This window comes from Anabrus simplex, chromosome 8 (assembly GCF_040414725.1).
Source record: "Anabrus simplex isolate iqAnaSimp1 chromosome 8, ASM4041472v1, whole genome shotgun sequence".
NCBI classification, from domain to species: Eukaryota; Metazoa; Arthropoda; class Insecta; order Orthoptera; family Tettigoniidae; genus Anabrus; species Anabrus simplex.
In genome coordinates this window covers 215,755,645-215,783,219 of record NC_090272.1, presented here as the reverse complement: position 1 = coordinate 215,783,219, position 27,575 = coordinate 215,755,645, and the positions used below count along the sequence as shown (strand labels likewise).

At 37.9% G+C, this 27,575-nt stretch overlaps 1 protein-coding gene across 1 annotated transcript in view; it reads left to right on the top strand.

Moving 5' to 3' along the window:
• Positions 1-27,290, top strand: part of LOC136878719 (kinesin-like protein KIF22) — a 47,405-nt gene extending 20,115 nt beyond the window's left edge. The window contains exons 2-5 of the mRNA XM_067152167.2: positions 4,609-4,722; positions 16,421-16,604; positions 23,394-23,478; positions 26,652-27,290. Coding sequence (XP_067008268.1) covers positions 4,609-4,722; positions 16,421-16,604; positions 23,394-23,478; positions 26,652-26,672 — 404 coding nt within the window. The 3' untranslated portion in view covers positions 26,673-27,290. The remainder of the gene's footprint in view (positions 1-4,608; positions 4,723-16,420; positions 16,605-23,393; positions 23,479-26,651) is intronic.
• Positions 27,291-27,575: the final 285 nt, after the last annotated feature.

Genomic DNA, 27,575 nt, shown 5'->3' with positions numbered 1-27,575 from the left:
CGGTAAACCAAGTGCAAATCAGTGACGGGGTATCCCAATCAGACTGGATAGATCAGACCATCGGAGTGCTACAAGGGGACCCCTTAAGCCCTTTATTGTTCAATGCGGTGACCCAGGATCTCCCTACAAAAATCAAAGAGGGAGCACAAAATGTAAGCATATACATATATGCGGATGATATCGCACTAGCAGCTGACAACATAAAAGATTTGCAAAACGGAATGGAGCTTGTCACACAATGAGCGGATGACAACGAGCTAAGGATGAATCTAAAGAAGACAGAATTAATGGTATTCAGGAGAGGAGGACGCTTATTGAAAGGTGACTACATTGTATGTGGAGGACACATATTAACACCGAAAAACCAGTTCACGTATCAATGGATCACACTACAAGTCTCCGGGACGACCTTCTCAGTACACATAAAGAAGAAGAGATTAGCTGCTGCACTTAGAAGCATAAGTGAAATCAAACATCTGCAAAGAATGTCACGAGACGGCCATGAAACTTTTCCAAGTCAACGTGCTACCAACACTCACATACGGATTAGAAGTAATATGGGAGTACCTATCATGTAAACAGCTACGAGAGCTGTAAAGCATGAAACCGATATACCTTAACAGGGTCCTAGGGGTATCTAAATTCACTCGATCCCGGTACGTATATGTTTTAGCACGGGAAACCTCCTTGATAGAGGATTTAAGACTACAAATGCCTCTACAGCAAACTCCGGCATACGAGGAGCTGTTACTAGAACTACGAGAGAAAAGGGACTCGATCAAGGAAAGCTTTTACAGTACAGACGCACTGATAAATAAAGATTGGATGAGGGAGGAATATGAGTTGAGACATTTGGTGACACGCTTTGCAATACACGGGTTTCATCACCGTATTTGTGCCAAGAAATCCTACCACCAGGCCAGCCAGGAGTGTGTATGTGTATTGTGCAATGAACAGTGTGATACATATCACGTAATTAAGTGCTAGAAGAGAACAGTCTCTCTGAATCAATTTTGCTCTGAACAAAGTGCTCCTTGAGGGAATTGTAATTTACTTGATGTAATATGTAAATTTTGCACATTGTGCACAATAAAATTTATTATTAAATAAAAATCCAATTTGATAGGCTTCATGCCAAGTTAATAATAATAATAATAATGTTATTTGCTTAACGTCCCACTAACTACTTTTTCGGTCTTCGGAGACACCGAGGTGCCGGAATTTAGTCCCGCGGGAGTTCTTTTACGTGCCAGTAAATCTACCGACACGAGGCTGACGTATTTGAGCACCTTCAAATACCACCGGACTGAGCCACGATCGAACCTGCCACGTTGGGGTCAGAAGGCCAGCGCCTTAACTTTCTGAGCCACTCAGCCCGGCTCATGCCAAGTTGGCAATTGACCTAACTAGGGTCGAACTCCATCCTCATTTCTTCTTATCTAATTTCCATAATAATTAGCTTCAGCAGTACGTGACAACCTTCCTTCTTCAACTCGACAAACAAAACACAGAACAACGAGGATTGTTTCCTCACGAGTTGACGATCAAGTTACTTTCATAGGATACCGCAAGATGGCATCAGCGTACAGTCCGCCACTCAGACAAGTACGTATCTAATGGAACGGATGAGTTCTCCAAGCAAACACAGGATGAGTGACATTTTAATAACTCTCAGTCAATTCGATGGACCCAAATCTCGTAATTGCATTATGCGGAGATACTAAACAGTTCATGGGTCGAGTAGAATAATTAAAACTCCATTATAGAACTAGGACTTGACTACAGTAACCCACACCATGAACCGTTAATTAATTAATTAATTTATTTATTTATTTATTTATTTATTTATTTATTTATTTATTTATTTATTTATTTATTTATTTTAATTTTTTAGTCAACATAGGACTACTTTAGTCAGGTTTATAGAAGTTTATCTTCTTTTTGTCAGTCCAATACTGTTTCATCCTTTCTGAACGTAATTTTCTTTCTGCTTCTGGAATCACTCTTCCTATTCTCTGCTTGTTGATTTTCGTCTGTAGTCTAGTGTGTTTATTTTTCAATATCTTGAGTGTATTTGTTTTGTGTTTTAACTCTAGAACACTGTCACAGGTGAACAATGTAGTGGAAGTGGAAAATGTTTATTGAAGACTTTATTTGTAAAGTGTGGTAATATGTTTTATTTGTAATGACCTAACCTTCACTGTGTAATATTTGTAACATATGGTATGTGTAAATAGTAGATTTCAGTTCTGTACTTAATGGAAGTATCCAGAAAGTTACATGAATTTTTGAACAGGGTGTGTTGCCTTTTGTTGGTTATGTGTTCTAGAAGGCATTTTCTAACTATTCTGGAAATGGAAGATTCGTGAACATGCGTATTTGAGAAGTTTAGTTAAATTTCGTGACGGGAGTAGGAATTGTGATTGGTGAACCTAGGAGGGGATGGGCGGACTCATGCATTCTGATTGGCTACTCCAAGGCCAGGGTCTTGGCCTGGTCTGCCTTAGTCTGTCTTGGTCTGTCTGAAGTTTTACGTCGTGTGCGACGCTTCGCTACCGGGATGGGCCACCTTTGGGTAAGCACTCTTGAATTCCGCTCCGGCTAAAATTTCCGTAATGTTCGGTTGCTATTTCGTATAGGAGTCTGCCTTAGCCTAACATAGATTCGCCAAATTAATTATTTATGACGCCTTAGCTTTTCAGCTGGGCTTGTCTGTTTGTTTTCGAGGCATTCCCATTTCATATTTCACTTAATATGTAGATTGTAATTTTATATATTCACCTTGGGGTTTGCCTCTGGTAGTTCAGTGTCACTTGATGTACGCTAGAGTTTGGGAGAGTACGTTCACTTCACTGAAAATTGTAATTGATTTTTACGTTGCTTTTAACCTACTAAACTGCATTGTACAACTGGATTTGTAACTAGATGTATAGTTGGTTTGAAGTTTGAAACTTGTAGTGAAGATATGTGTATCACGGAGCTTATAGTTCGTAAGTTGTAAGTTTGTGGTTTTTGTTTCGGAATGTATTTGTAAAATTTCACTTGTAAATAATATTTTTCAAATTTAAGGTTCACGGCGAATTATTTCGGAAACCGCAACCTAAGTCATGTCCAGGCCCTCAGTAGGTCGTAGTTCCTTCCACCTTCCTGGTTTATTGTCCACTAGTTGGCCCTACTGATATTTACGTATTATGTTGTTGGCGGAGATCCGCGTAGTCCAGCTGATGTTTCGCCGAGTGTGTAGTGTTTTCTGACATTGTGTAGTTGCTCTTACTCCCCCCCCTATTGTGTTTAGTGCTTTGTTTTTGTGTAACCACTGTAGTAAAGGTTACAAACACTAACCTTATTTCGCCACACATTGTTGCTACCCTTCGTCAATTTGACTACTCCAATTTAAAATTGTTATATTTACTACTTAACAGCTTATATTTGACAATGTTTTGGTTATTTAGAGTTCCTATAGTGTCATAAACTTAACGTGAATCAAAATATGTAGATATTAATTACAGTATGTGATCATTTATTAAATATAGAAAACTTGACACAAAAAAAATATTGAATGAACACATTTTATAAGAAATGAATTTTATAATACAACATATTCAAATAAACCCTTAAAATTATGAATGTGGGTTATTTACATCGCGAAGAAACGAAAACTACCAAGAAAATAAATAACATACGGTAAGTATAAATGTAAAAAAGGCATGAAGACACATTATACTTAGGCTATAAGTTCACACTATCACTAACCGTTCGTCAGTATGACGACACCCACCCAATTATTACAAGAATAAGCAAAGATATCAACAATCGCACATGCCACAGTCAATAACTGCTCGAAAAAATCAGCTACACAAAATGACAGCAGGCAAGCATGCGCGGAAGGCAATAAACTATACCGTTCTTCTACCTACCGTCGTTAAATTTACGAAGGGTTAGTGTTCTAGGGTTAAATCTTCTATTGTAATATTTAACTTTCTTATGTCTTCTTTAAGTTCTATGATTCATCTAATATTCTTACTCTTACTCTTCCATAATTTTACTCTTACTCTTCCATTTTTCTACTGATTCTATTTTCTGGTGACCATGTTAGTTGCGCTAAGAATTATATTAGTTTCTTTTTAGTTTTGCTAGTCACAGGTTCTATTTCTTTATAAACTGTTTCATTGGAAGCTAGTCTCCAGACTCCGTAACTTGATAAATATTTAAAAACAGGTTCTCATTATCATCCTTTCTAACTCGAGGACTCTATCTATTGCAACTGTGTTTGTTGTTTTGAATAATTCGATAGAGCGCTATCAATATTAATGTACTTATGGAAGAAGGAAAGTAGAACTGGCTGAGTCAGCAAAGAGGATGCATTAATTATTAAATAATTAACTTAATTATGTAATTTATGGCCGTTGGCTACAGTAAGTGCTTTATTTATTATTAATAGGGCATGTCGAGGATATTGTCTGAAGTACTAGAGTATTCCAGATGGCTGCCGGACTGCATAGCACAAAATTTGTACAGAAATCTGATTTAATGTTGTTAATGTCTGCATTATTGTAATTTTTCTATAAATTTTAAAACTCATTTCATACAAGTCATTTTGTCTATTAGGTAAGGTACTACCAGTGGATGATGTTGAAATCACACCAGTCCAAAGGAGAATGTCAACAACAACTCGTCGGAGAACAACAAGGTTGCATAAACCTAAGGAACATGACGCAGGTGGTTAGTATCACTGATGAAAATATTTTACTTTTTTATTCATGTGGTCATTCTCTTTTTCTACATGTATCTACATTTTGGTAATGTTCCTTCTATTCTGTGTGTATGTGTTTTATATTTCTTCCTTTTTCATAAGGACATTTTGCTTTTGTCATAATAGAAATAATAGCTTATTTGGAAAACTTGTCCTGATGAAAGATGTGGAAGCTATGCCACTCCAAAAGAAAACCTCAAGTAGAACTCTTTGGGGAACAGCAGAGCTTCATAAACCCATACAAAGCAGCACACATGGTCAGTATCCTTGATGGAAAACTTATGCACAGTATGTAGTGAAATCATTATTCTATACCATGGGAGTTACCATTATAAAGAAGGATTTAGAATAACATGTTCTCAAGTCAATTGGTGAACACTATAATATCTGAAAATAAAATCACATTAACTACCTGCGACAACATATCATTTAATTCCCACTAATATGAGGCTTGCAGAAAGGAAAAAACCACACACAAATGTCAATATCTTACCTATGCCCAGCAGAATACATTCATATTGAACACATAATTTTAACTTTCACTCATAATTATTGTTCACACTATGCAGTGCTCCACTGCTGTAAACTACCTTAGTTAAAGAAATCTAAAATGACCGTCTGTTTTAAATTTCTTTTCACAGACGAACACACAGATACATACCGTATTTACTCGGGTATTAGACCCCCCCGGCTTTTTGAGACCAAGAGAACGGGGGGAAAAAAAAATCTTGCATATTAGACCCTGTAACGAAATTCGGCTGAAACCAACAACAACGATTCCACTTTGTAGCAGGTACTACAAGCCATGACGCCGTACAAATATGTGTACAAGTTTGCACACATTTTCTTGAGCCCTCAGCTGCCTTGTGTCAGATCGGCACACTCGGAGCTTACAGCTTTTTCTGCGACACCACTACAGCAGTACAAGCATCACAGAATATTGTCCGAGTTCGTAGGTGGATTGTCATAAACGGAGAAATAGGCCTACTACTTTTTAATTCTCGACTTTTCAACTACAGACTATCAAAGTACGCGCGTGCGTGTGTGTGTGTGTGTGTCTCTCTCTCTCTCTCTCTCTTTTTTTTTTTTTTTTTTTTTTTTTTTTTTTTTTTTTTTTTTTTGAAAATTGCCAACATGTCAGAAAATACGAGTGGTGAGTATTCCTCCGTAGACTTGCAATAGGCCATCAGCGAATGAATTGCGACTTAAAATGTCCTGTAAAAGCTGATATAATCAAAACTTATGACACAAATGGGGGTTTATGAAAACATGCTTTGAATTCTTAACTTTATATATGTCAATATGACAAACTTTGTTACTTTTGGTTCCATTGCCGGCTGGTTGGCCTCCCTGAAGGAAGAGAGGCAGAAGTGCAACTCTCCACTCACTGCAGCTTTCTACACTGAGAGAGCTCAAGGTTCTTCCGTCCGACCCGCCCAATTCAAGCCCACACCAAAGTCGTGTGATACGTCTGTCTTATAGTTAAGAGATGTCTGTCTCCGTAGCTTTAGCAATATTAGCTGCTGTCCTCGGGGCCCCGAGTTCGATTCCTGGTATTGCCAGAGATTGGAGAATGGCAGGAAGGTTAGTATGCAGTAAAATGGCACAAAAAAGTCATCTCTATAAGCAATGTGCCTGAAAAGACCTGCACCACCTTGCGATGAGGACACAAGTTTACTTTAGTTGAGAAATATTCATGGATTATGCATTAATAGCAAGGTTTAAAATGTGATGAAAGCAATTTAATCATAACGATTAAAGTATTTTTCTTGTCAACATACCAGACAAATAATAATATTAACAATAATAATAATAATTTTTAAAAAATGTGGAGACAATGATGGAAACTAATTTATTAATGGTAATAAAATGCATTTCTTCCACCACACTTTTAGATATCCATAAATATAGTCCTTCATGCACTCGGAAATAACATACCTAACCTAAACGTTGCGGTCTATCTTAAACCGAAGAGAATGTCTCAAACTAGTGGAATAAATGTAGAGAATAAGCATGAAATATAATTTAAAGTTCTGCCACAATTATTTAAATAATAATGCTTCCAGTCATCAGTATTACATTCACACGTACGGTACTCCCATTCGCTTAGACCGTCCCAATCGCGATCAGCTGTATTTAGGTAAGTTTCATACTATCACATTCACTCTGTTTGATCTACTGTATATTATGTACTTATGTAGTACGATTTGTAATTTAAGTTAATAACAACACTGCTTTTCAAATTTCCAAGTGACCCACAAGATAAACTGTCAAGTGAAATAGAATGTACTCTCTCACTCGTGTCTAGAGAATAACGAGACCAACATAGGAATAACTGAAATATACTTATATAAATTACACTATCATAAGAGAATCTGTGGCTATTGAACTGATTACCGGTACCTAATTCTAAAAAGTAACAGCTGTTGGTATTCATGCTACTGGCCATTGTGAGTGCTGCTGGCTGCACCTCGCAGAAATGCTTGGTGGAACGGGTTAAATGCCGAGATTACCCGAGCAGTTCTGAGTACAGCCGATTATGGCTGCACCACACAAGTGAGTACGCATGCACGCCTACAGTACAGCTTTCATACTTGCGTACAGTACAGCATGCTTGCATCACGAAGGTAGTAGTATCTGCAATAAAAACTTTTCAGTCTGTCAAACACACTGCAATTACAATATAAATTATAACACTATTAACATACCTGTAAAATACACACTAATATACAAAGAATGACATGTTTCGTTCTACAAGAACATCCACAGATTCTATCAAATTACTTAAAACATGCTTATATATGTACAGTATTGTTTACGTTGTGTAAACTTGTCAATGATAGAGAGTTTAGTGATAACATGAATCAGTAATGAAAAAAATAAAATAAATATACAAGTATTAATATAATGGAAACCTTACGTACTTACCTAGACTGCCTATGCTGAGTCCGTTGTCACCAAACACTATTTCAGGACTGTGGTCATGGAAAGTTTTGGGCAACACTGCTCGCGGAGAGGGGTGGGGTAGCATAGGAGGGGCCTTGTGGAGCGTTGTGGATCTCTCCTATTGGATGAAGAGGTGAATACACTGTACCATTGAGAGGGGAGGGGGGAGTAGGGCTGAGCAAGTGGAGCGCTGTGGAAACTTCCCTAAACATTGGAGAGGGGAGAGGAGGTTATTGACCTACTTCATGTTATAATGTACTTTTATGTAATATGGATGAATACAAATTAAAGATTTTAGGTTAATAAAGTAGGGAATTGAAATAGAGACTTTTTTTGCTAGGGGCTTTAAGTCGCACCGACACAGATAGGTCTTATGGCGACGATGGGATAGGAAAGGCCTAGGAGTTGGAAGGAAGGGGCCGTGGCCTTAATTAAGGTACAGCCCCAGCATTTGCCTGGTGTGAAAATGGGAAACCACGGAAAACCATCTTCAGGGCTGCCGATAGTGGGATTCGAACCTACTATCTCCCGGATGCAAGCTCACAGCCGCGCGCCTCTACGCGCACGGCCAACTCGCCCGGTGAAATAGAGACTAACTATTAAATTTTATTATTAAGAAAAAAGCTAATTTAATGAGAAAGTTTTGCACAGATGTTATGCAAGTATTTAAAAAATTCCCCCCTCTTCTCTCTACTCTGATGTAGTTTCACTGCAGCTTTCAAATTAAACGCTGTGAATTTAGCGGAAAAACAAGGGGTGAAGTCAGCGGCGAGGACATTTAATGTGCAACCAAACATGATCAGATATTGACCCAACCAAAAAGAGAAACTGGAAGCAGCAAATAAAAGTTTGCGAACTTTTCGTGGGACCAAAACGGGCAAATATCCTGAGATCGATACCAAAGTGCTAGAATATATAACAGAGTTGAGAAATGATGGTTTTGCTGTAACTCGTGATATGATACAGCTTAAAGCACTGGAAGTGGCAAGAACATTGAATCTCAGTTGGCAACAGTTCAAAGCCAGCAGGGGTTGGGCTACACGTTTCATGAGAAGAAATGGTCTGAGTTTGAGAAGACGAACAACTATTTGCCAGAGACTACCTTGTGATTATACGGATAAAGTAATCGCTTTTCATGGTTGCATCATTCAGCAAAGGAAATTAAACAACTACTTGCTTTCTCAGATTGATAACACAGATCAAACTCCGATCTATTTCGACATGCCCCGAAACACTACTATTCATGAAAAAGGTGCTTCTAGTGTAGTAATGCGTACAAGTAGTGCTGAGAAAATGAGATGTACAGTCATGCTGGGCATAACTGCCGATGGTAGGAAGCTTCCTCCATACATAATATTTAAACGGAAGAGTCTACCAAAGGTAAAATTTCCGAGCGGTATTCAGGTTCGAGTACATAAGAAAGGTTGGATGACAGCAGACCTGGTTTAGGACTGGCTGAAAACCGCGTGGGGTCGTCGTCCTGGAGCACTACTGCAGCAGAAAGCCTTAATTGTGCTAGATAGCTTTAGGGGCCATTTGTTAGATGCCATTAAGGACGAACTGAAATCCTTAAAGACGGATCTCGTAATCATTTCTGAAGGACTAACATCAATACTCCAGCCTCTAGATCTGTCCATTAACAAGCCATTTAAGGGTCACATGAAAAGGCTTTATTCGGAATGGATGGCTTCTGCTACACATACATTCACACCAACTGGGAGAATACAGGGACCATCTCTAGAAACCATATGCGAATGGGTTCTCACTGCGTGGACTCTTATCAAGAACAAAACTATTGTGAAAAAAAAAAAAACCAACAGAATCTCAAATGCTCTCAATGGGAGTGAAGACGACGTCACGCGGGATGGTAACACCTGCAGCGGGGAAGATGACGACACTGACGATGGTTCAGATGAAAGCAGTGGTTAGGATTGCCATAACCTGAACATTATAGCTTGTAAATTGACTTTTTGCCTACCGATATAGTTTGCGATCTTGAGCATTTTCATCAGTAATTTGTGTTTTTTAAATTGTTATATTATTTCTAGTCTTCATCTCTCTAGGATAGCGTAGTTCACGGCATAAGTTAGTGCAATAACGTATAGTTTTTAATGCGTTTAATAGTCTATTGTAGCTGTAGTTTTATTGATATTTGTGTGTTGGTTAGTGTATCTAGTTCTTCTGTGTGTACTATGTCTCGTTTATTCCGGGAAATACACGTGGCAAGAAAGTGACTTGAGTCTCAGATCAGTGGAGTGTTTCCTTTGTAGACCATAACCTCCTATGCCATCCCTTAACTGTAAGTACCGTAATTTGTTATTTCCTCACTCTCTTTAATTTTTGTATTCTCATTTTAGTTCTGGATGTTGTTAGTAAGCATATATTTTGTGAATTTATTTTCCCTCGGGAATAATTATCTTTTTGGAGTACAGTATTACATTTTATGTGGGCTATGCTCTGCAGTCGTTTTGCATCAGCTGAGCATTGGTAACGTAGGTACGGCAATGCTCACGTGTTTCCCGAGCTATCAAATACAACTGACAGTGACAAATGACTGGCCATTAAGTTCTTTTTCATTATTTTGTGTTAATATTGCTTAATATGGTAAATAAAAGTGATTGATTATATTTACAATATATGTAGGCCTAAGTCATGTTCACAATTTATTGTCTTTTTAAATTTATACATATTTGAACGAAAATAGCCAGTAAAACTCATAGGTTTGTTAAAGAATAGTGTAGAATGTTTACATGTACAATTTATAGCCTAGAGGTCATGTGTTCACTGCACAAAATTTGACATTATTGCATATTGGACCCCTCTTCGCATTTTTTGACTGTAAAAGTGGGGGGGGGGGAAGGGGTCTAATTCGCGAGTAAATATGGTAATTGCGTCAAAACAAGATAACGAAGAAGCTATTTTAGTTTTAAGCAGCTGTTCTATAATACTGATAGTTAAACCCTTCTGGTATGCACACTACCAAGATCAGAGTTGCCAACTGTTACGGATTTTCTGTAATTATTACGAATTTTACCGCATGATTACAGCATTACGGTCAAAGGGGAAATTATTACGGGGAAGCGACACTGTCACGAAAACATTTCTACGAAAGAAAGGAAAGGAGGAAAAATATTCAATTCTTTCGAGCAGTACTGCTCAACCCTCCTCGTTTCACTGCTTGTGAGTTGGTTATTCGGTCATTATTTCCTTTTGCCACCTGTGAGCCTTGTGAAATTCGTTGTGAATGAAAGGAGTTCTTCTCTTCTCTTTTCCAGGCAATGTTGTATTTGCAGTGTTGTGTACCTCACTAACTCTCCCACACAAAGAGTTTTCAGTGTCGATAGGAAAAAATCTGACAATTCAAGCCTACCTGGGTCAGTGGATGCAGAGTGGGTCTCAGCCCACAAGTGGCCACGGCTTGTCCGTGGTCCAACAGCTTTCCACTCCGACCGGCCAACCCAGCAGTGGAGGGGTGGCCACAGATTGCCGTCGCTCTACGCCTCTGCAGTCGGGAGACTGGACAGTGCTGGACCTCATGGCTGGCCCCAACCGCCGGCTGTCCTGAGAATGGTTTTCTGTGGTTTTCTATTCTCATGCCCTAAGGCGAATGCCGGGACAGCTCGTAGTATAGGCCACGGCTGCCAACCTGCTCACCTTCTCCATGCATTTTCTTCACCATAACACATTTCCCGGCCAGAACTTCAGGAGAGGAGTGAAAATGTTTTAGTAAGTAAAAGCCTACATTAGGATGCTTCAAGGAAACGTACACTGAAAAGCAGTTGCTGGATGCGAAACAAGCTACAAAGAATGTTTTATCACAGAACTAACAGGTAATGTGCAAATTTTGTTGTGTAAACATGACATGCTTTAGAACAGATTGCCATCACGAAGGAAAAAGGTGCCATTATCAAAGAGGGAGGAGCATGATTTTGATTTGACTCAAAAAATTTCTTAACTACCTATTAGAACGGCATATCACAATATATTTTACAATTATACAGATGAAATGGTAAGATAAAAATGCCTGTTTTATAAATAATAAATAAAATAAATAAATAAATAATAAATAATATAAATAATTTAGATGGGTCTTTTTGCTAATTTTAACACGTTATTATGGAACAGGGAAACATATTACATGCCTGATTTTTGTATTATAAGAAGGTGTCAACCATCCAAAATGAAGATGCTAATCAACAAGAGAATATCTGAAGTAATTTAATTATACTAGTCTTATGAAAAACATGAAAAAAAATTGTACGGAAATTTTTTTTACATTGAGGTTATACCAATACGCTTGCTCAAACAATAAAAAGTAATCATTTAATTACTGAAACAATGAGCCTTTGCTGGCAAGATGTAGTGTTTACAGTGCACTATGTCTTCTGGTTTGGGCTAGAATAAATTTGTTACTTTCATTGACCTGTCTCAGTCTCATCCTTGGCTTTGACAATATGAAAGTGGCTGCAGTATGAGTGATGCCAGTAATGCCATTCCTTATGCAGCCTTTGTCAAATTCAAATTAACAACAAACCTCATCCCTGACAAACCCAAAAAATCCAAATTCGTTACCTTCACCTACAACAATCCAAACGTTCACCAGATCTTGAACCCAATAAAAAACAAAAATACCAGTATAGCTTTTAGAACTACAAACACTAACCAAAAATTATTTTTTAATCACAACACAGTCAATTCAAGCAAAAACATTTACTCAGGATCAGGCGTATACAGGCTCACATGCACGCAATGCAACGCCTCTTATATTGGTCAAACAGGCCGGAGTTTTCAAACTAGGTACTTAGAACACTATAATGCCATTAAGCACAATAAATTTTCAGCAATGAGCTCCCATATGAGAGAAACAGGACATCACTTCACAACAATAGAAAGAGATCTCACAATTATTAAAAGAGTAGACAAAGGAAAGTTGATGAATGAACTTGAAACCATCTATATATTTTTGGACCAACACTACAACAAAAATCTAAACCTCAATGATTTAATTGAAGTCAAGAATCCATTATACGAAAGTTTACCCAAATGATTGCAAACTCTAAATTCAAAACATAACTACATTCTTAAAAATCTTAAGTTAACATCTTCTAGAACATTCACAACTTTAACTAACTTGACTCCCTTCATGCCCGCCCCCACAATTCTCCCGCAACCCAACACGACTCCCTCCCTGTCCGACCATGTAAATCTCTCGCAACCAACAACATATAAATTTAACGCTCCGCCTACCCCCTCCCCTCAACCACACCCTCCTCCGCCAATCTCACATCAATACAATACCAGAAGTACAAGTGTCAGTCATTCAACGCAACCATAGCAACTGCATTAACAGTCAAAGAAATAAGTGAACCTACACATAACGTTATTTTTCTTCAACTAACCTTTCCATAACTGATTTACATCTTCACAGACGAAAGGGTAAGTGTTTTTATACATTTTCCATGTTTTACCTTTCTTTAAACCCACATTCTCTTCAAAAATACCTTCCTAAGCATTCACTCTCCTCTTGTTACAGACTTCACACCAAAGAGCTCTATCAGCGTCGATAAACCTTCGACTTTCGTCCTTCAAATAAGATAAATATATCTATAGACAACCGAATGCTTTTTCCTTGCTCCCACAATTACGTAAGGAAGACTGTTATCTTATCATAACACATTCGACTTTCACTCCTTCAGCCAGTTAAATAGACTATAGGCAGCTGAACAGCCATTTAAGAGATCTGTTGTCTTATCACAACATACGATATTGACATCTGTAACAGTGTATCAGCTTTGCTTTTCCTTATCATCTTCAAGGAGGCACATTTCTGTTTCATTATAAAGACTGAGCTGTTTACTGCCCTACCCCAACAAGTTTTTCAACGCTCCGGAAAGTATATTCATGTGTACTTATGACATGCAGCTTGATACTGCAATTTTAGCCAAGGACATTCTAATATTTTGTATGTTTAGACTGACACCTATAATGATATCCTCTTTTTATGGCTTGTAAGAGCAATCAGGATCCTGATTTTTCACCATACAGGTTTGAATTTGAGGCTGATGATGCCCTTAACCCTTTCATTCCCACATTATGAATTCAGCTGTGGAAAATTTTTAATTCAGTATTTTCTGTATTAATACAATGCACTAAACACAAACATTTATTGTTTAATATTTTTTATCAAATAATTTATTTTTTACACCATGTTGTTCAGGAACAACAATGGGACTCGACGGTGAAATGAAATGGGGAATATAACACTAACACAACAGATGGAAACTATTAAAAATCTGAAATAAGTAAACACATTATTTGGTGAAATTTTCAGTATTAATCATACCAAGTACAAAAATGAAAATAATTATGAAAAATAAATTACAAACATTATGAAACAATTACAACCGAAATAAAGACACCAATGTTTTTTCAACACGCAACGACTACTACTTGTGATAGTCACTGAACCAATTCTTTTTTGTTGTCAAGCACAAATGAACACCACATTTTTTGCATATGTGCAAAGCCCTTTGGGCAAAGTTTGCACCGGCCTTGCTTCACATCATATCCTGGCCAATGGCCAATACTGTCATATCTGACATCAGCAATTAGATTTGTTGATACTTGCACCTTCCTCTTCTTTGGATTCTTCTCACTACTGCAGGGTCTTCCTTTCCTTTTCACATCGACTTTGCCGCTCTTTGTCAGGCCTGTTGATATGTCAGCCTGAAATTGCATCAGTGAGTACTCACACTTTTTCCCTCGTTGCTCTTGGTGTCGCCTGTACAACAGCCAGCTGTTTACGACTGCTACCCCCAGACACCAGAATACCAGTCGCATATACCACTTCTTCGATCGTATGTCAATTCTATAAAACTCCAGAAGAATGTCAGCTTTATCGACCCCTCCCACGAACATGTTGTACTCTTTTACGACAAATGGTCGATCCACCTCTACAGCCTTCTTTTCTGTAGCACACCTCCTCTTGCATTTCGACTCAGGCTCTATGGCAGCATATGATGATACAAAATTGATGGCTTCCTGATCGAACCACCGGATCAGGGAAAGGTTAGACTTTGTTTCAACTCTCCAGTCTTTACTACCACGCCCCATATTCTTCAGATCTTGCTCATTTGCCAAAGGACATTTTCCCATTCTATCCTGTCTAATTGTGCAAACGCAGAGTATACCCCTAGCTTTTAGTGCTACTGCCAGTTGCAAGAATGAGAACCAGTTATCAAAGAAAACTTTGAAATTTTGTCCTTCGGGTAAATCTTGACAAAGTGCCATTACGATGTCCCCAGAAAAACCAAGTCCAAAATCACCACAGGTACCTTTGCCCACATATACGGAAGAGCTCATCATCATCATCATCAATATCATCTGAGAAACCACTAGTTTCTGATAAATTTCCATCATTTACAACAAGTTCGTGAATTTCCTCAATAGTCATACTTTCTAAATCCAAACGTTCCATTGCAAAACTGTCTTTAGCTTACCAAAAGTTATAAATATACACAAGCTTTTATAGCTTATAATTGAAACCCATCTAGTACTCCAGTAATAGTACCACCTGAAAAAAAGTAAATGGAATACTTGTGAGAATTGAATCTCTGCTTATCACTCATTTTATCAATCTAAACTGCAAAATGTAGTATTATTTTGATATTGACAATTACTAACCTTGTAGTCCCAATGTTGTTCATGGACAACACACATGTTTATTGAGGTGTATTATCAATTCATAAACTATTTAGTTGATAATTACTATGTCACAGCAATAATGCAGGCATAACATTCACCAAAGAAACAAACAAATAACAATTCACTGCTGAAATAACAATAAAAATATTATAAATACACCACACAAACAGCCATCCCTAGACAGCAACTTAACCTGACATCCAAGTCAAAGAGATTAATACATCTGAAGTAGATTCATGCACCACCAAGTGGCAAAATACCATACTAGAAGCTTGTTGTCCCTCAACAACAAGGGGATTTCAAGGATTGATAAACATAATACTGTATATAACAGCTTTAAATACGATGTTGTCTAGGAACAACACTGGGAATGAAAGGGTTAATATGGGCGAAACATGTCCCTTAACATTTTATAATAATATTTAATTTCTAAAAAGATCTCTTTGTATTGAATAGGTGGATATATAAATAAACACTTGTAACATACTTTGTATTTACGTACATTTCAATACGGACCTAACATGAGAATTATAACATGTAATTCAAACAGTGGCCGAGAATGGTAGATAAAGTCCCCACACACAAATACATATGTCCAATAAATGAGGATAGTGTTAATACTTGTCACGAAGACAGTAAACATACAGTGGTATTGACAAAAACTCGTACTGACCCTTCTAGTTTTTATGGTTTCCCTATAACCACATAACCTTTGCTGGTGCTATTTGAGGATAAGCCTCCAAGCTGATGATCTATCAGTAGGAAACAATGTGGTTTCATTTAAAAACATGTACCGGTAGTTATTAGCAGATATTGACACCATGGAGAAGTACTGCAAGTTTGATTATGAGCCCCTTGGTAACATTATTGAAGGTGACAACAGATTTGTGATTTTTATCTGTTCATGAATTATTTGAGATGAACATTTCAGCCAACTCATATGTATCGATAGTAAATTTCTTTAGTTCATCCTTAACCAGCCTAATTTAATACTGCACATTGTTTGACTGTTTATAGACTCTCCAGCAAGACCAGACAAGGCTTCTAGTAAGAGGAAGAGCAACAAGCCCAAAGGGCGGAACATCCTACAGCAAGAGCACAATGCTCTCATCTTGTCAGTATTAAACTCTGATAATCCTCGAGAAATAGAGAGGCTACCTACTATTGGACCTAAAACTGCTATGATCATCTTCAATTATCGGTAAGATACTCGACTGTTGTTTTGTTTATGTGGCTGATGAGATTAAATACTCTGTTTCTTTGTATAAGTAGTGTAAGCGACTAAACAGTAAACAAGTGACAGATCACGTCGTACCGTATTTACTCGACCCCACCCATTTAAAAAGAAACTATGATCAGAGTAAATTAATTGGGAAAATAAACAAGGAATCTGGAAAAAAATTGCAAAAACTTCTTTAAGTGACCAGGCAGCAAATGCAGCATTTCAGTTAACACTAAAATCTACGCTTCTCTGCCACCACCAGCCGGGCTGAGTGACTCAGATGGTTCGTGCGCTGGCCTTCTGACCCCAACTTGGCAGGTTCAATCCTGGCTCAGTCCAGTGGTACCATATTTACGCGAATAATCCCCGCACCCTAACTTTAGGAAGGTTGGTTTTTTAAAAAATGCCAACATTGACTCAAATAAAACCTGCACCCCAATTTCGTGCCTCAATTAAAAAAAAAAAAAAATGCGGGTATTATTCACATAAATACGGTATTTGAAGGTGCTCAAATACGTCAGCCTCGTGTCGGTAGATTTACTGGCACGTAAAAGAACTCCTGCGGGACTAAATTCTTACACCTTGGTGTATCCGAAAACTGAGAAAGTAGTTAGTCGGACATAAAGTCAATAACATTATTATTTCTCCACTACCTGTGCATTGGCCACTCTCTCCCACTACCCAAATTTTCTCTATTGCCTTCCAGCTTCCGAGCTCCATGTCTTGCGCGGCCGTGTGTAGTGTGTACTTAGGAAGTGTCTATCCTTCAAGTTGAATGTGTTAGAATATGCTGCCAAAAGTGCAGTGAGGGACAATCATAAATATGAAGTGTAGCCGTAACCAGAGACAAATTATTTGGAGGGGGGAGGGAAGAATGTAATTCCTTCTGCTGTGTGAAAGAAGGATAATACAAAAATTTGAGCATAAAAGTTCTGAAGAGGGTCAGAAAAGCAAAAATCAATGGCAGCGCTGTACATCATGAAATGGTGCTGTTGAAAGCGTGTGAAATTCTGCAAAGTCTTGGTATTGCAGAGAAGGATTTTAAAGCAAGTGGAGGTTGATCAGAACTCTTTATGCGCCGAACTGGACTAAGTTTGCTTAGGATATCACTGTGATACGTCACATGATCCTTAGTTATACTGAGAAAGGGATCGAATTTCACAGTTTTGTCGCAAGACTTTGGTCATTGCGCGCCTTAAAATCTGTGTGGCGCAGTGCAGCTATGGTGCGGGCACTGCATTCAGTCATATGACCAGTCAACTGGGGCTGATATAATCTTCAAAATATGCAATAATATTGAAAATTAGGAAGAAGAAAAAAAATGGGGTGTTATTGGCGAGTAAATACAGTATATAGAATGATAGGAAACCAGGAAGTTAAGAAGAGTAGTGGAGTGGCCCCTCACCACAGCTAGTCTGCGGAGAAAGTGGGCCCACTTCGCAGGATGGGGAAGCCCTTGAGGCCACGACTGTTCGGCACAACCATGCGCTACTAAGTGAGTGAGAATGTGGTTGAAACTTTGTTTTCTTCCTATTCAAGCACAAGGCACCTGATTATGATATACTACACTGTACACGAAATTGTAACATATAAAACTGCACTTTTGATCAAACTAAAGCTGCTCACAGACCATATATTGACAAGAAAAAACATGCAATCACCGTCCAGCTGTGAGCATTACTGTCCTTTGAACTAAATAACTTTGGTGAAATGTTGTCTAGTTTTTGGTCCCTGGATCTTTTCATTCTGCGCTGTGTATTTGTCAAGCACCTGAAATATCAGTAATCTGAAACTCATTCATAATTAAACTTGTAATATTTTAATGGCTTATGATAAATAAAATCATGAATAAAAATATATAAATAAAATTACTCAAAAACTTAATAAAATTAATAAGCATAATTAACCGAAATGTCCGTAGTATGGGCACCAGAGTTCACCAGAATGGATCCCTCGAATTTAGATAAGAGCATGATAAACTTTATATCCCAGGGCGTGTACATAATGCTGCATACTGGTACATTCTGCTGAAGGCCTTACCTAACCTCCTGAAAACGACTAATTAGGTAGGAACTGCACCTAGGTTCATCAATAACACTGATTCTAAAATAGCTAACTGTATTCTTAACAAATTCCGTGCATGAGCACCTCATCAACATACAACATTATACATATAATACACACATAAAATATTGCTGGAAGACTCCATATTTACAACAACAATAATAATAATAATGAAAATCGTGAAAAAACGAAAGCGAGAACTAAGTTACCATTTGTAAATAGTCTGATGAACAATGTACATGTATGAAGATAAATACCCTTCACTGTCTCTATATCAATTCGACTTACCGATTCTCATAATCGGCAGTTATCACATCACACAGATACTGTACCTTGTACTACTGTGTTCACATATTTTAACACTTGTATACACATATACACACGTCTGTCGATCCTCAACATAAATTATGGAAAGTCTGAGATAGCTTTCACCAACATATAATGCTAGGCCACCACAAGTGCTACAATACTTAATGCGCAAGCACTCTCCACAATCAGCCACTTTCCACGAACATAACTAGACTACGCTCCACGAACGTTTAAAGTCCAGTCCATTGCTGCCGTGTCACTCCAGTACCGTGTATCAGCACCACTTCCTTCCCGTACAGTGCCTCAGTTGTAGTTGTAGTTGCAGTTGTAGTTATCTTCCTTCTCGTTCCTTTACCATCACCTCTACAATCACCCTTACAATGTCTCTTGCAATGTTTCTTACAATGTTCCTTATTGCCGCCGTATCATCAACCTTTATAGACATCAACATCCCCCTCCTCTCAGTTGATCCGTCTGGATTGGTGCTTGCCAGCCAATCATGGGTGGTCCTCTTCTCAAGCCCAAGCCCTGAACTACTTCTTTCTCCCAAGAGATAAACAAACACTCGGGAGTTTTACATGAATCACCAAACTTCCCTGGTACAACAACAAGCTCATCTCATCAGGCTGGGATATATACATGACTCATGAATTTCCCGACACAAGTACATCACAACAAGCACTGGGGCAGCCATATGACTCATTCAAATTACCAGAGTTATTAAAGCAATGTTTTCCCACTCATGCAAAACAAATTACTCATACCTACATATGTGGATATCTTCCAGCTTATAAATATAAATGACAAAACATACAAATGAAATACCAATAATAATAATAAATCGAATACTGACAATAATATCTCTAACTTCTACATATAATTCGGGGGTGTGATATATGTACTATCACAAACTTTCTTATTTCAAGTTGTGAAATAAAGTTTTCATAGTTGTCCCTTTCTTTTTCCATCCCAGCATTCCTTCTTCATAAATTTTTCATGATCATTCTCGTACATCTCAATGAAGCCCTCATTTTCCTAATTATCAATTTAAATTTCTCTCCTTTCTTTTGACACTGTGCATGTTCAAAGTTTTCTCCATATTCCTCGTCTGGGGATTGAACACCTTGAATAAACAAAAGAGAGTATTATTAGTTGAAATGAGGACTCTTCTTCTTCCTGAAATATTTCTGCTAATGCAGGTCTTTTACAGAGCCTATTCCAATGTTTTTTCCCCCCACAGTCTATCTATCGTTCATCACTGTCTCCCATTGTAGTCCTCTCCGATTTACGTCATCCTCTACCCGATCCTTGCATCTTGTTCATGGTCTTCCAGTTGGTCTTCTTCCAGAGTTCTTCCTGGTAATCTTGTTCCATTCTTTTGACGTGGCCAAACCATTTCAGCCTATTTCTCTCCATAGTTTTTTTTTTTTTCTTAAGGGGGTTGATGTGTAGCATGTTTTGTATTGTTTCATTTCTTATCTTGTCCCTCCTCGTTTTACCCAAGATCCCTTGCAGAAAGCATATCTCTGTTGCTTGTAATCTGCTCAGATCGTTTTTGTCCAAGTCCAACATTCTGATCCATAGGTCAATATTGGCAAATAGTATGATTTATATATCATGATTTTTGCTTCGGTAGGTAATTTCCAATTTCTAGTTATGTCTGATACACATAAAACTTTGAGCAGTTTCCTATCCTCTCTGAAATTTCTTCCATGATGTTTCCTATCCCAGTTAGTTTACTTCCTAGATATTTAAAAGCATCTACTTCTTTAAGAATTTTTCCGTTACGCTTAACATCCTTCATTTTTCTGTTTTCTCTACCGATTTTCATTACCTCATTCATCATTAAACTTATTTACATGCCTGCTTCTTCGGTTGCCCTCCGCCAGGTCTTTAGTTGTTCTTCCCATTTTTGTTCATTTTCTTCCCACATCATCACATCTTCTGCGTATGCTATGACTTTCATATCATTTGCTGTTGACCCTTTTCCTCACAATGTTGTCCATCACTATATTAAAGAGCACTGGTGAAAGTACACCTCCTTGTCAAACTCTTCTTGTCTATTCTAAACCATTCTAATTTTTTCCTATTTATTATAACACATTTCAGACATTTGTTATACATGTTTCTAATTCTGAATTCCATTTTTCTTGATAATTACACTCTATACAGACCTTGCCATATCTCTTCTCTTCTAACCATATTGTAAGCCTTTTGTATATCTATGAATGCACCTGCAATGTCTTTCCCAAATTCCCATTTCTTTTCTACTGCTTGTCTAGCTGTAAATATTGCATCAATAGTTGACTTCCAGGTCGAAATCCTTGTTGTTCTTCTCTTGATTGTGAATCTGTCTTGTTCTTGACTTTTTGTAAATTTTTTATTTTTATTTTTAATCTTCTTGCACGAACACAGTAATGCTATTCCTCTGTAGTTCTCACAAAGTGCCTTATTACCTTTTGTTAAAATAGGCACAATAATTGCCCTTGTCATCAGGAATCTCTCAGCCAGTCCATACTATCTTCATTATTCTATACATTCTATTCAATCATTTCCACTGTGATGTCATGGGGGACTACTGAACTATAATAGGAGTATATTGTGTTCAAAGCTCTTCCTGTAATAAAATAGAAAATGTTCTCACCTTTTCCACCTGGACAGTATTAATGGCACTGGTAGCCCCCTCCAATACAATATTACTAGGCTCCAGTGTACCAACATCCCTGGACTGTGGTTCCTTCCTTTTCTGCAAACCATTACTATTTAGAATGTCATCCAAACAGGATAATAAAGCATATCAGCTACTATCTTAATGTAAGTCCTCAAGTGATAATTAACTTAGGTACTGATGGCTTTAAGTAGCTGGGATAGGCAGGGAATACATTCAGGAAGGCATTCTCTCTCAGTCCCGGCCTATATAGTGTGAATTATTCACTTGGTCAGGACTAAAGTGCTCCATACGAATAATTCTGTGAACACCAGGTGTCCAGTTCTTTCTCTTAACTGGGTTCGTCTACAGGGCCCGACGGTCTGGGTTCTTAGGGAACCTACACCAATCCATATTTTAAAATAAGGACATTCTCTCCATGAAAAAAGAAACATGCCTGTCTACGTTTGATACGTTCTAGCCTACAAGAAGGAAAACTTACCGATGAAAAGCAATGTCAGGTTTTCTTTTCCTGTAACTTCTATTGATGCACCCATACACACAACAAAGACCCATGATAAACAACGATTACGTTAGGCAACTCGTCACATGTAACACACTGGACGAATACAAACTTATGACTACTAACTAGCTCACACTGCTCCCCAGCTGGCCATGATGCCAAACAATATGGCTGCTGTTTTCAAGGAGTGGTTCTATTTGGCCTGGCTCAGGGCCACTCCATTAGTCTTATCACCTCCCTGTAGGAAACCCTATGATCTCTTTCCTTCATTGTCCACTTCCCTGATGTGTAAGTCAGTGTATGAACATAGTAGGTGTTATATAAAATCTATTAGCACCTCTGTGGCATGCCTGCACTCCATATTAAACCTCTCAAATACTTAAGGAAGTGGTCTGCCTTTATGCTTTGCTTGTTTATGTTCCTTCTCTTCCTCCCACTTTCCTCAACAAGGCTTCCCACACATATAAAACTGTCTACTGTTTGTAGTTTCTGTCCCATCACTTATTGTATCCATATTTGGCTTATTCTTAATGCATGTTGAGATGTTTGCTTCACTCTTCTTTTAATACAAATATAGTTGGTCTGATATTGGACATTATAAATTTTTCATAACTCATTCCTGGTTGCCAGCGTTTCGCCCCATATAAATTTTCCATAACTCATTCCTGGTTGCCAGCGTTTCGCCCCAGTGTGCTACATTGGGCTCATCAGTTGGTAAATAGCAACCTACCAAGACGCACGACTAGTGCGTACCGTGCAGGCCACTGCGTAGGTTGCTTGGTGCACTTGGCACTATGAGAGACTTTGTCTCATTTTCAAAAAATGGATGCCTGCTTGGCCATCATATAATAGATGTTCATTCCCATAGGGAACCTGAAATATTTGTCCCGAATGCGTAAAATTATGAATATTTATAATTTATAATACAAATATAGTTGGTCCATTATTGGGCATTATAAATTTTCCAGCTAACTTATTCTTGGTTGCCAGCGTTTCGCCCCAGTCTTTTGTTGTCCCTGCACAAACATCTTAACGAGGTTTTACTGTTTGTTATTGCAATGAACTAATATTTTCTGCTTAACTTTTATATGTAGAACATTTCCATCTTAGGATCATTTATCTAGGCATTACTGCAGGAGTAAAGCTTTGTAAACCGCTAGATGTTCTTTGACTGTCCATTCACATACTATTTAAAACACTTACTTTTTTTTTTTTTTAATTCTAGGAGACTGAATGGCCAATTCACTTCCATTGAGGACCTTAAGAAGGTGGTGGGACTGCATAAAAACTACTACAATCGATTCATAGCGGTAAGCTGAACAGAAAATTCTTCTATATAAGTAGTAAAGCAAAGAAAAGCAAAGTCTCCACTATTGTTAACCTCCGCATGTGATGGGGGTAGAGTGGTTAGCTCTACGCCCGGCCGCCTTTGCCCCCAGGAATTAACCTGGTACTCATTTTTGGTGTAGCCTGAGTGAACCTCAGTGCCATATGCATGTCCGGAAGTGGAAACCTTGTTTCTTAAATTTGACGACTTCCTGGCGGGGATTCAAACCCATGTCCTTCCGGGTGAAACGTTCTATATAGTAGGCTCTCGATTATTCATGGTAACTGGGGGTAGAGAAGACGTGAATAATCCGCAAAATGGGGTGATATATATATTGATGAAGCAATTTGCTATATTAAAATACTAACGAGTTAAACAAATTTTAATGGCTTTTATATACAGTTCCGCATTTACTTGCATATTGGACCCCATTTTTTGTTTTATAGCCACAAAAATTGTGTGTGTGCGGGGTCCAATATCTGTAAAACTTAAAAACTCTGAACTTTACATTCAGTTTTACCAGGGAAACTTTGTCAGTTTCCTCTGAAAACTTCTTTCAGTTCAGCAACAGACATCAGTCAAACTTAGAAAAACCTAAAAACACCAAGCTGAACAACAATCGACCTCAAGTAGTTTTTAAATCTCTAATCGAATAAAATAAAGCACATTGGATACAAAAGCACCCAACATGATGGCAAAATCCCTTTTTCATTAAATCTTCCATTGTAATTTGGTCACTCGTATACTGTTCTTAGTCAGTTTATGGAAAGCTTGTACCACGTAAATTAGGCCTACGTTGACTTTTAAAGGTTATGTTGAACTCGAGAATATGGTTTCGAATGTAAGTATCGATTCTCAAGTTCTCGAATTCATTATATTCATTTCTGCTCTTCACTAATCACAATCACATTGGAAAGAGAAAAAATATCATCAAAATTTCTGAATTTATGGTTATTCGCGACCTTGAGCTCAGCTGGAAAGCGTGCTCGCTGTATAAGTCGGTACGATTGCAAAACGATGCAAAGTTTTTAAATATAACGTGCGCAAATAAAACGACTGCGGTTTTTATAACATTTCAACACAAAATTGTGAAATTCCCAGTCTTACATTAGGACCAAAACAGTACTTGGCAATCTGGTCTCAATAACATAATCGTATACGAAAATAATAAAATGCTAAATTTGTGCAGTTTCAATTCCTGCCTGAAAGCTCAGTGATTACAGTGGAATATCGATTCTCCGTTTTTTGAGGGACCCTAAAAATATAACGTACAACACGTGAAAACGGAAAATCCGGGAATGAATGAAAACCATCAATTTGGCTAAACATCACAAAAATGAAATATGTATGATTATAATCTTACAAAAACTCCTAAACCAGACCAAACTACAGCTCCAGTGGGTCTTTGCCTGCCAAGCGACCGCTGTTCAGCCCGAAAGCCTGCAGATTACGAGGTGACGCATGGTCAGTGTGACGAATCCTTTCGGCCGATGTTCCTGGACTTTATATTCAATATTACAGGGGAGTCTTTGTCAGTTTACCATGAAAACTTCTTTCAGTTCAGCAACTTTGATTAGCCAAACTCTTCGAAAAATCTAATATGGCGTTATGCTGTTGCTGATCCTGAATAAATAAATGAGTACGGTAATGCCAAGCCAAGTGACAATCGACCACAGCTAGTTTTTAATTCTTTCATCTAATAAAATAAAGCACATTAGATATAAGAGCACCCCTTCTTTTCTTAATCTTCCATTGTAATTTGGTCTTCGGTATACTGTTTGTAGTCAGTTTCTGGAAATCTTGTACTGTGTAAATTAGGCCTACATCGACTTTTAAAGGTTATGTTGAACTCGAAAACAGAAAAGAAATTAAACGGAACACTACATTTGAAGATTACTACCAGAAAGATGAAAAAGCTAAGTGCTTACCTTATCAGAGGGGGCCAAGAGGCCCCATCACCTGGAGAAGGCAACCTCTTCCTTCAGTGGTCAAAATTACAAGAGACTAGGCGAACTGGCCGTGCGGTTAGGAGCGCGCAGCTGTGAGCTCGCATCCGGGAGATAGTGGGTTCGAACCCCACTGCCGGCAGCCCTGAAGATGGCTTTCCGTGGTTTCCCATTTTCACACCAGGCAAATGCTGGGGCTGTACCTTAATTAAGGCCACAGCTGCTTCCTTCCCATTCCTAGGCCTTTCCTCTCCCATCATCGCCATAAGACCTATCTGTGTCTGTGCTACGTGAAACAAATAGCAAAAAAAATAAATACAAGACTGCTTCGAAGAGCTTGGCTCTCGCCAAGAACTCCTCTGCAGGAAATCGTGAAATCGTGAAACAACCAATGAGCGTCCATTATTTTCCTTCGTCCGCCAATCACAAATAATTTTATAATAGCCAATAAGGGCCCAGCAATAAATGCTGATCACGTACCTCGTGTAACATCGAGAACCTTCCAAACTGACGCAAAATGATGCAACCGGGAACTCCTAATTTTTCACAATAATTAAATAATTTTGAAGCGGTTTCATAACCAAACACTTCCAAATATTCCCACACACAGGAGACACAAAAACAAATAAATAAATGAACACATGAATATACAAAATTAACACATGAACATATAAAATTCCACACAGCGTTCCAAGTCTATGTAATCACTACAAGTTTCATGTGCAGCAAATTTTTTGGTTTAACAACCACCGTTTCATCCACAATCGTTTTCTCTTTTCCTTTGTCCTTAAGACCTGCAAAATCAGAAACAATTTTGTTGCTTGTTTTTACAACACTCGTCATTTGAGTTTTTTATCAGCAAATCAATACGAGTTGTAATCGCACTTTTCACCCAGGTCAGTGATAACTGTCAGTCCAGATTGAATAAATGTGTGGTCTCCTTCAGTCTTGATCTGCAGCTGTTGAATGTTATTTCTACATTACATCTTCAGGGGTTGATGAGGAAATAAGATTCCTGTGTAAGATAATGCTGTAGATTGGCAAGAACTCTAGTGGGGATATGTAGAATGCTGAAGGTGAAGGGAGCCATCCTTCTGTTGCTACCATCATACTTCTTAATTATCAAACATTAGCCAATTTCTATGTTTGTTATGTAGTTCGTGATTGTATTGATCTCTGTATTGTTAATATAATGTGTGTATATTTCCAGGCCAACAGCATCGTGGTGTGAGGTGCACAATCCACGTCATTCATCCAACTACAGGAATGTTACTTACAAACAAACATCAAAAGACAGGAAGCACAATGACTGTTTTATATGTTTGTATAAACTCTATACAAGTTTTATTGGTTTTTTAGTAAATTATACCATTATCTTGTGGAAATTTCCACTGAAGAGCAAGGAAAGGGATTTATAATTGTGGGTACCACTTGCCGTACTCACACAATGTTCTCAGGGGATGTCGTATACCACCAGAGGTAGACTTTTATACACAGATTCATACACCATTGCCTTCTTACCAGATTTTGTGTGGAATTCTGTTCTTGACCTACAGCTCCAGGAAGAGGCATGGTGTATGATATGATTATCGATTGTTCCTGCCGGCAATAATACGGGATGTACAGCAACCATAAATAACTCCACAATGGGTGGAAAACTTGACTAGTATATAAAACTTTGCAATTTTGCAAACTACAGTATGTTAATAAGTACCAGATTAATTAATTCTAGGACTGGACTGTCTTTCGAGGTAGCCATGACAAGAAAAAGACTGATCGTATGAAAATATAATTAGAAAAGCACCTACAATCCATTGTCAGTGCTGTTCAAAGTCCCAAAATACAAAAGATGAAGGATAAAAACCGCCAACTAATAGTGTGTGTGTATATAAAAAATATATATTAATTGTAAATGAATATGGATAAGTGATGAACATACATGTATATATGTACATAAATAGGAAGGGAATGATTTGTACTGAGACTGGAGAGTGTAATTTTGATGGAATTAGTACAGTAGAACCTTGATAATTTGAAAATAGTTAGTTCAAAATTCCGCCTAATTCGAAGAAGCCCTCGTTCACAGAAACATGACATACGGTTTTGCATGTTATTTCAATTGTTTAATTCGTAA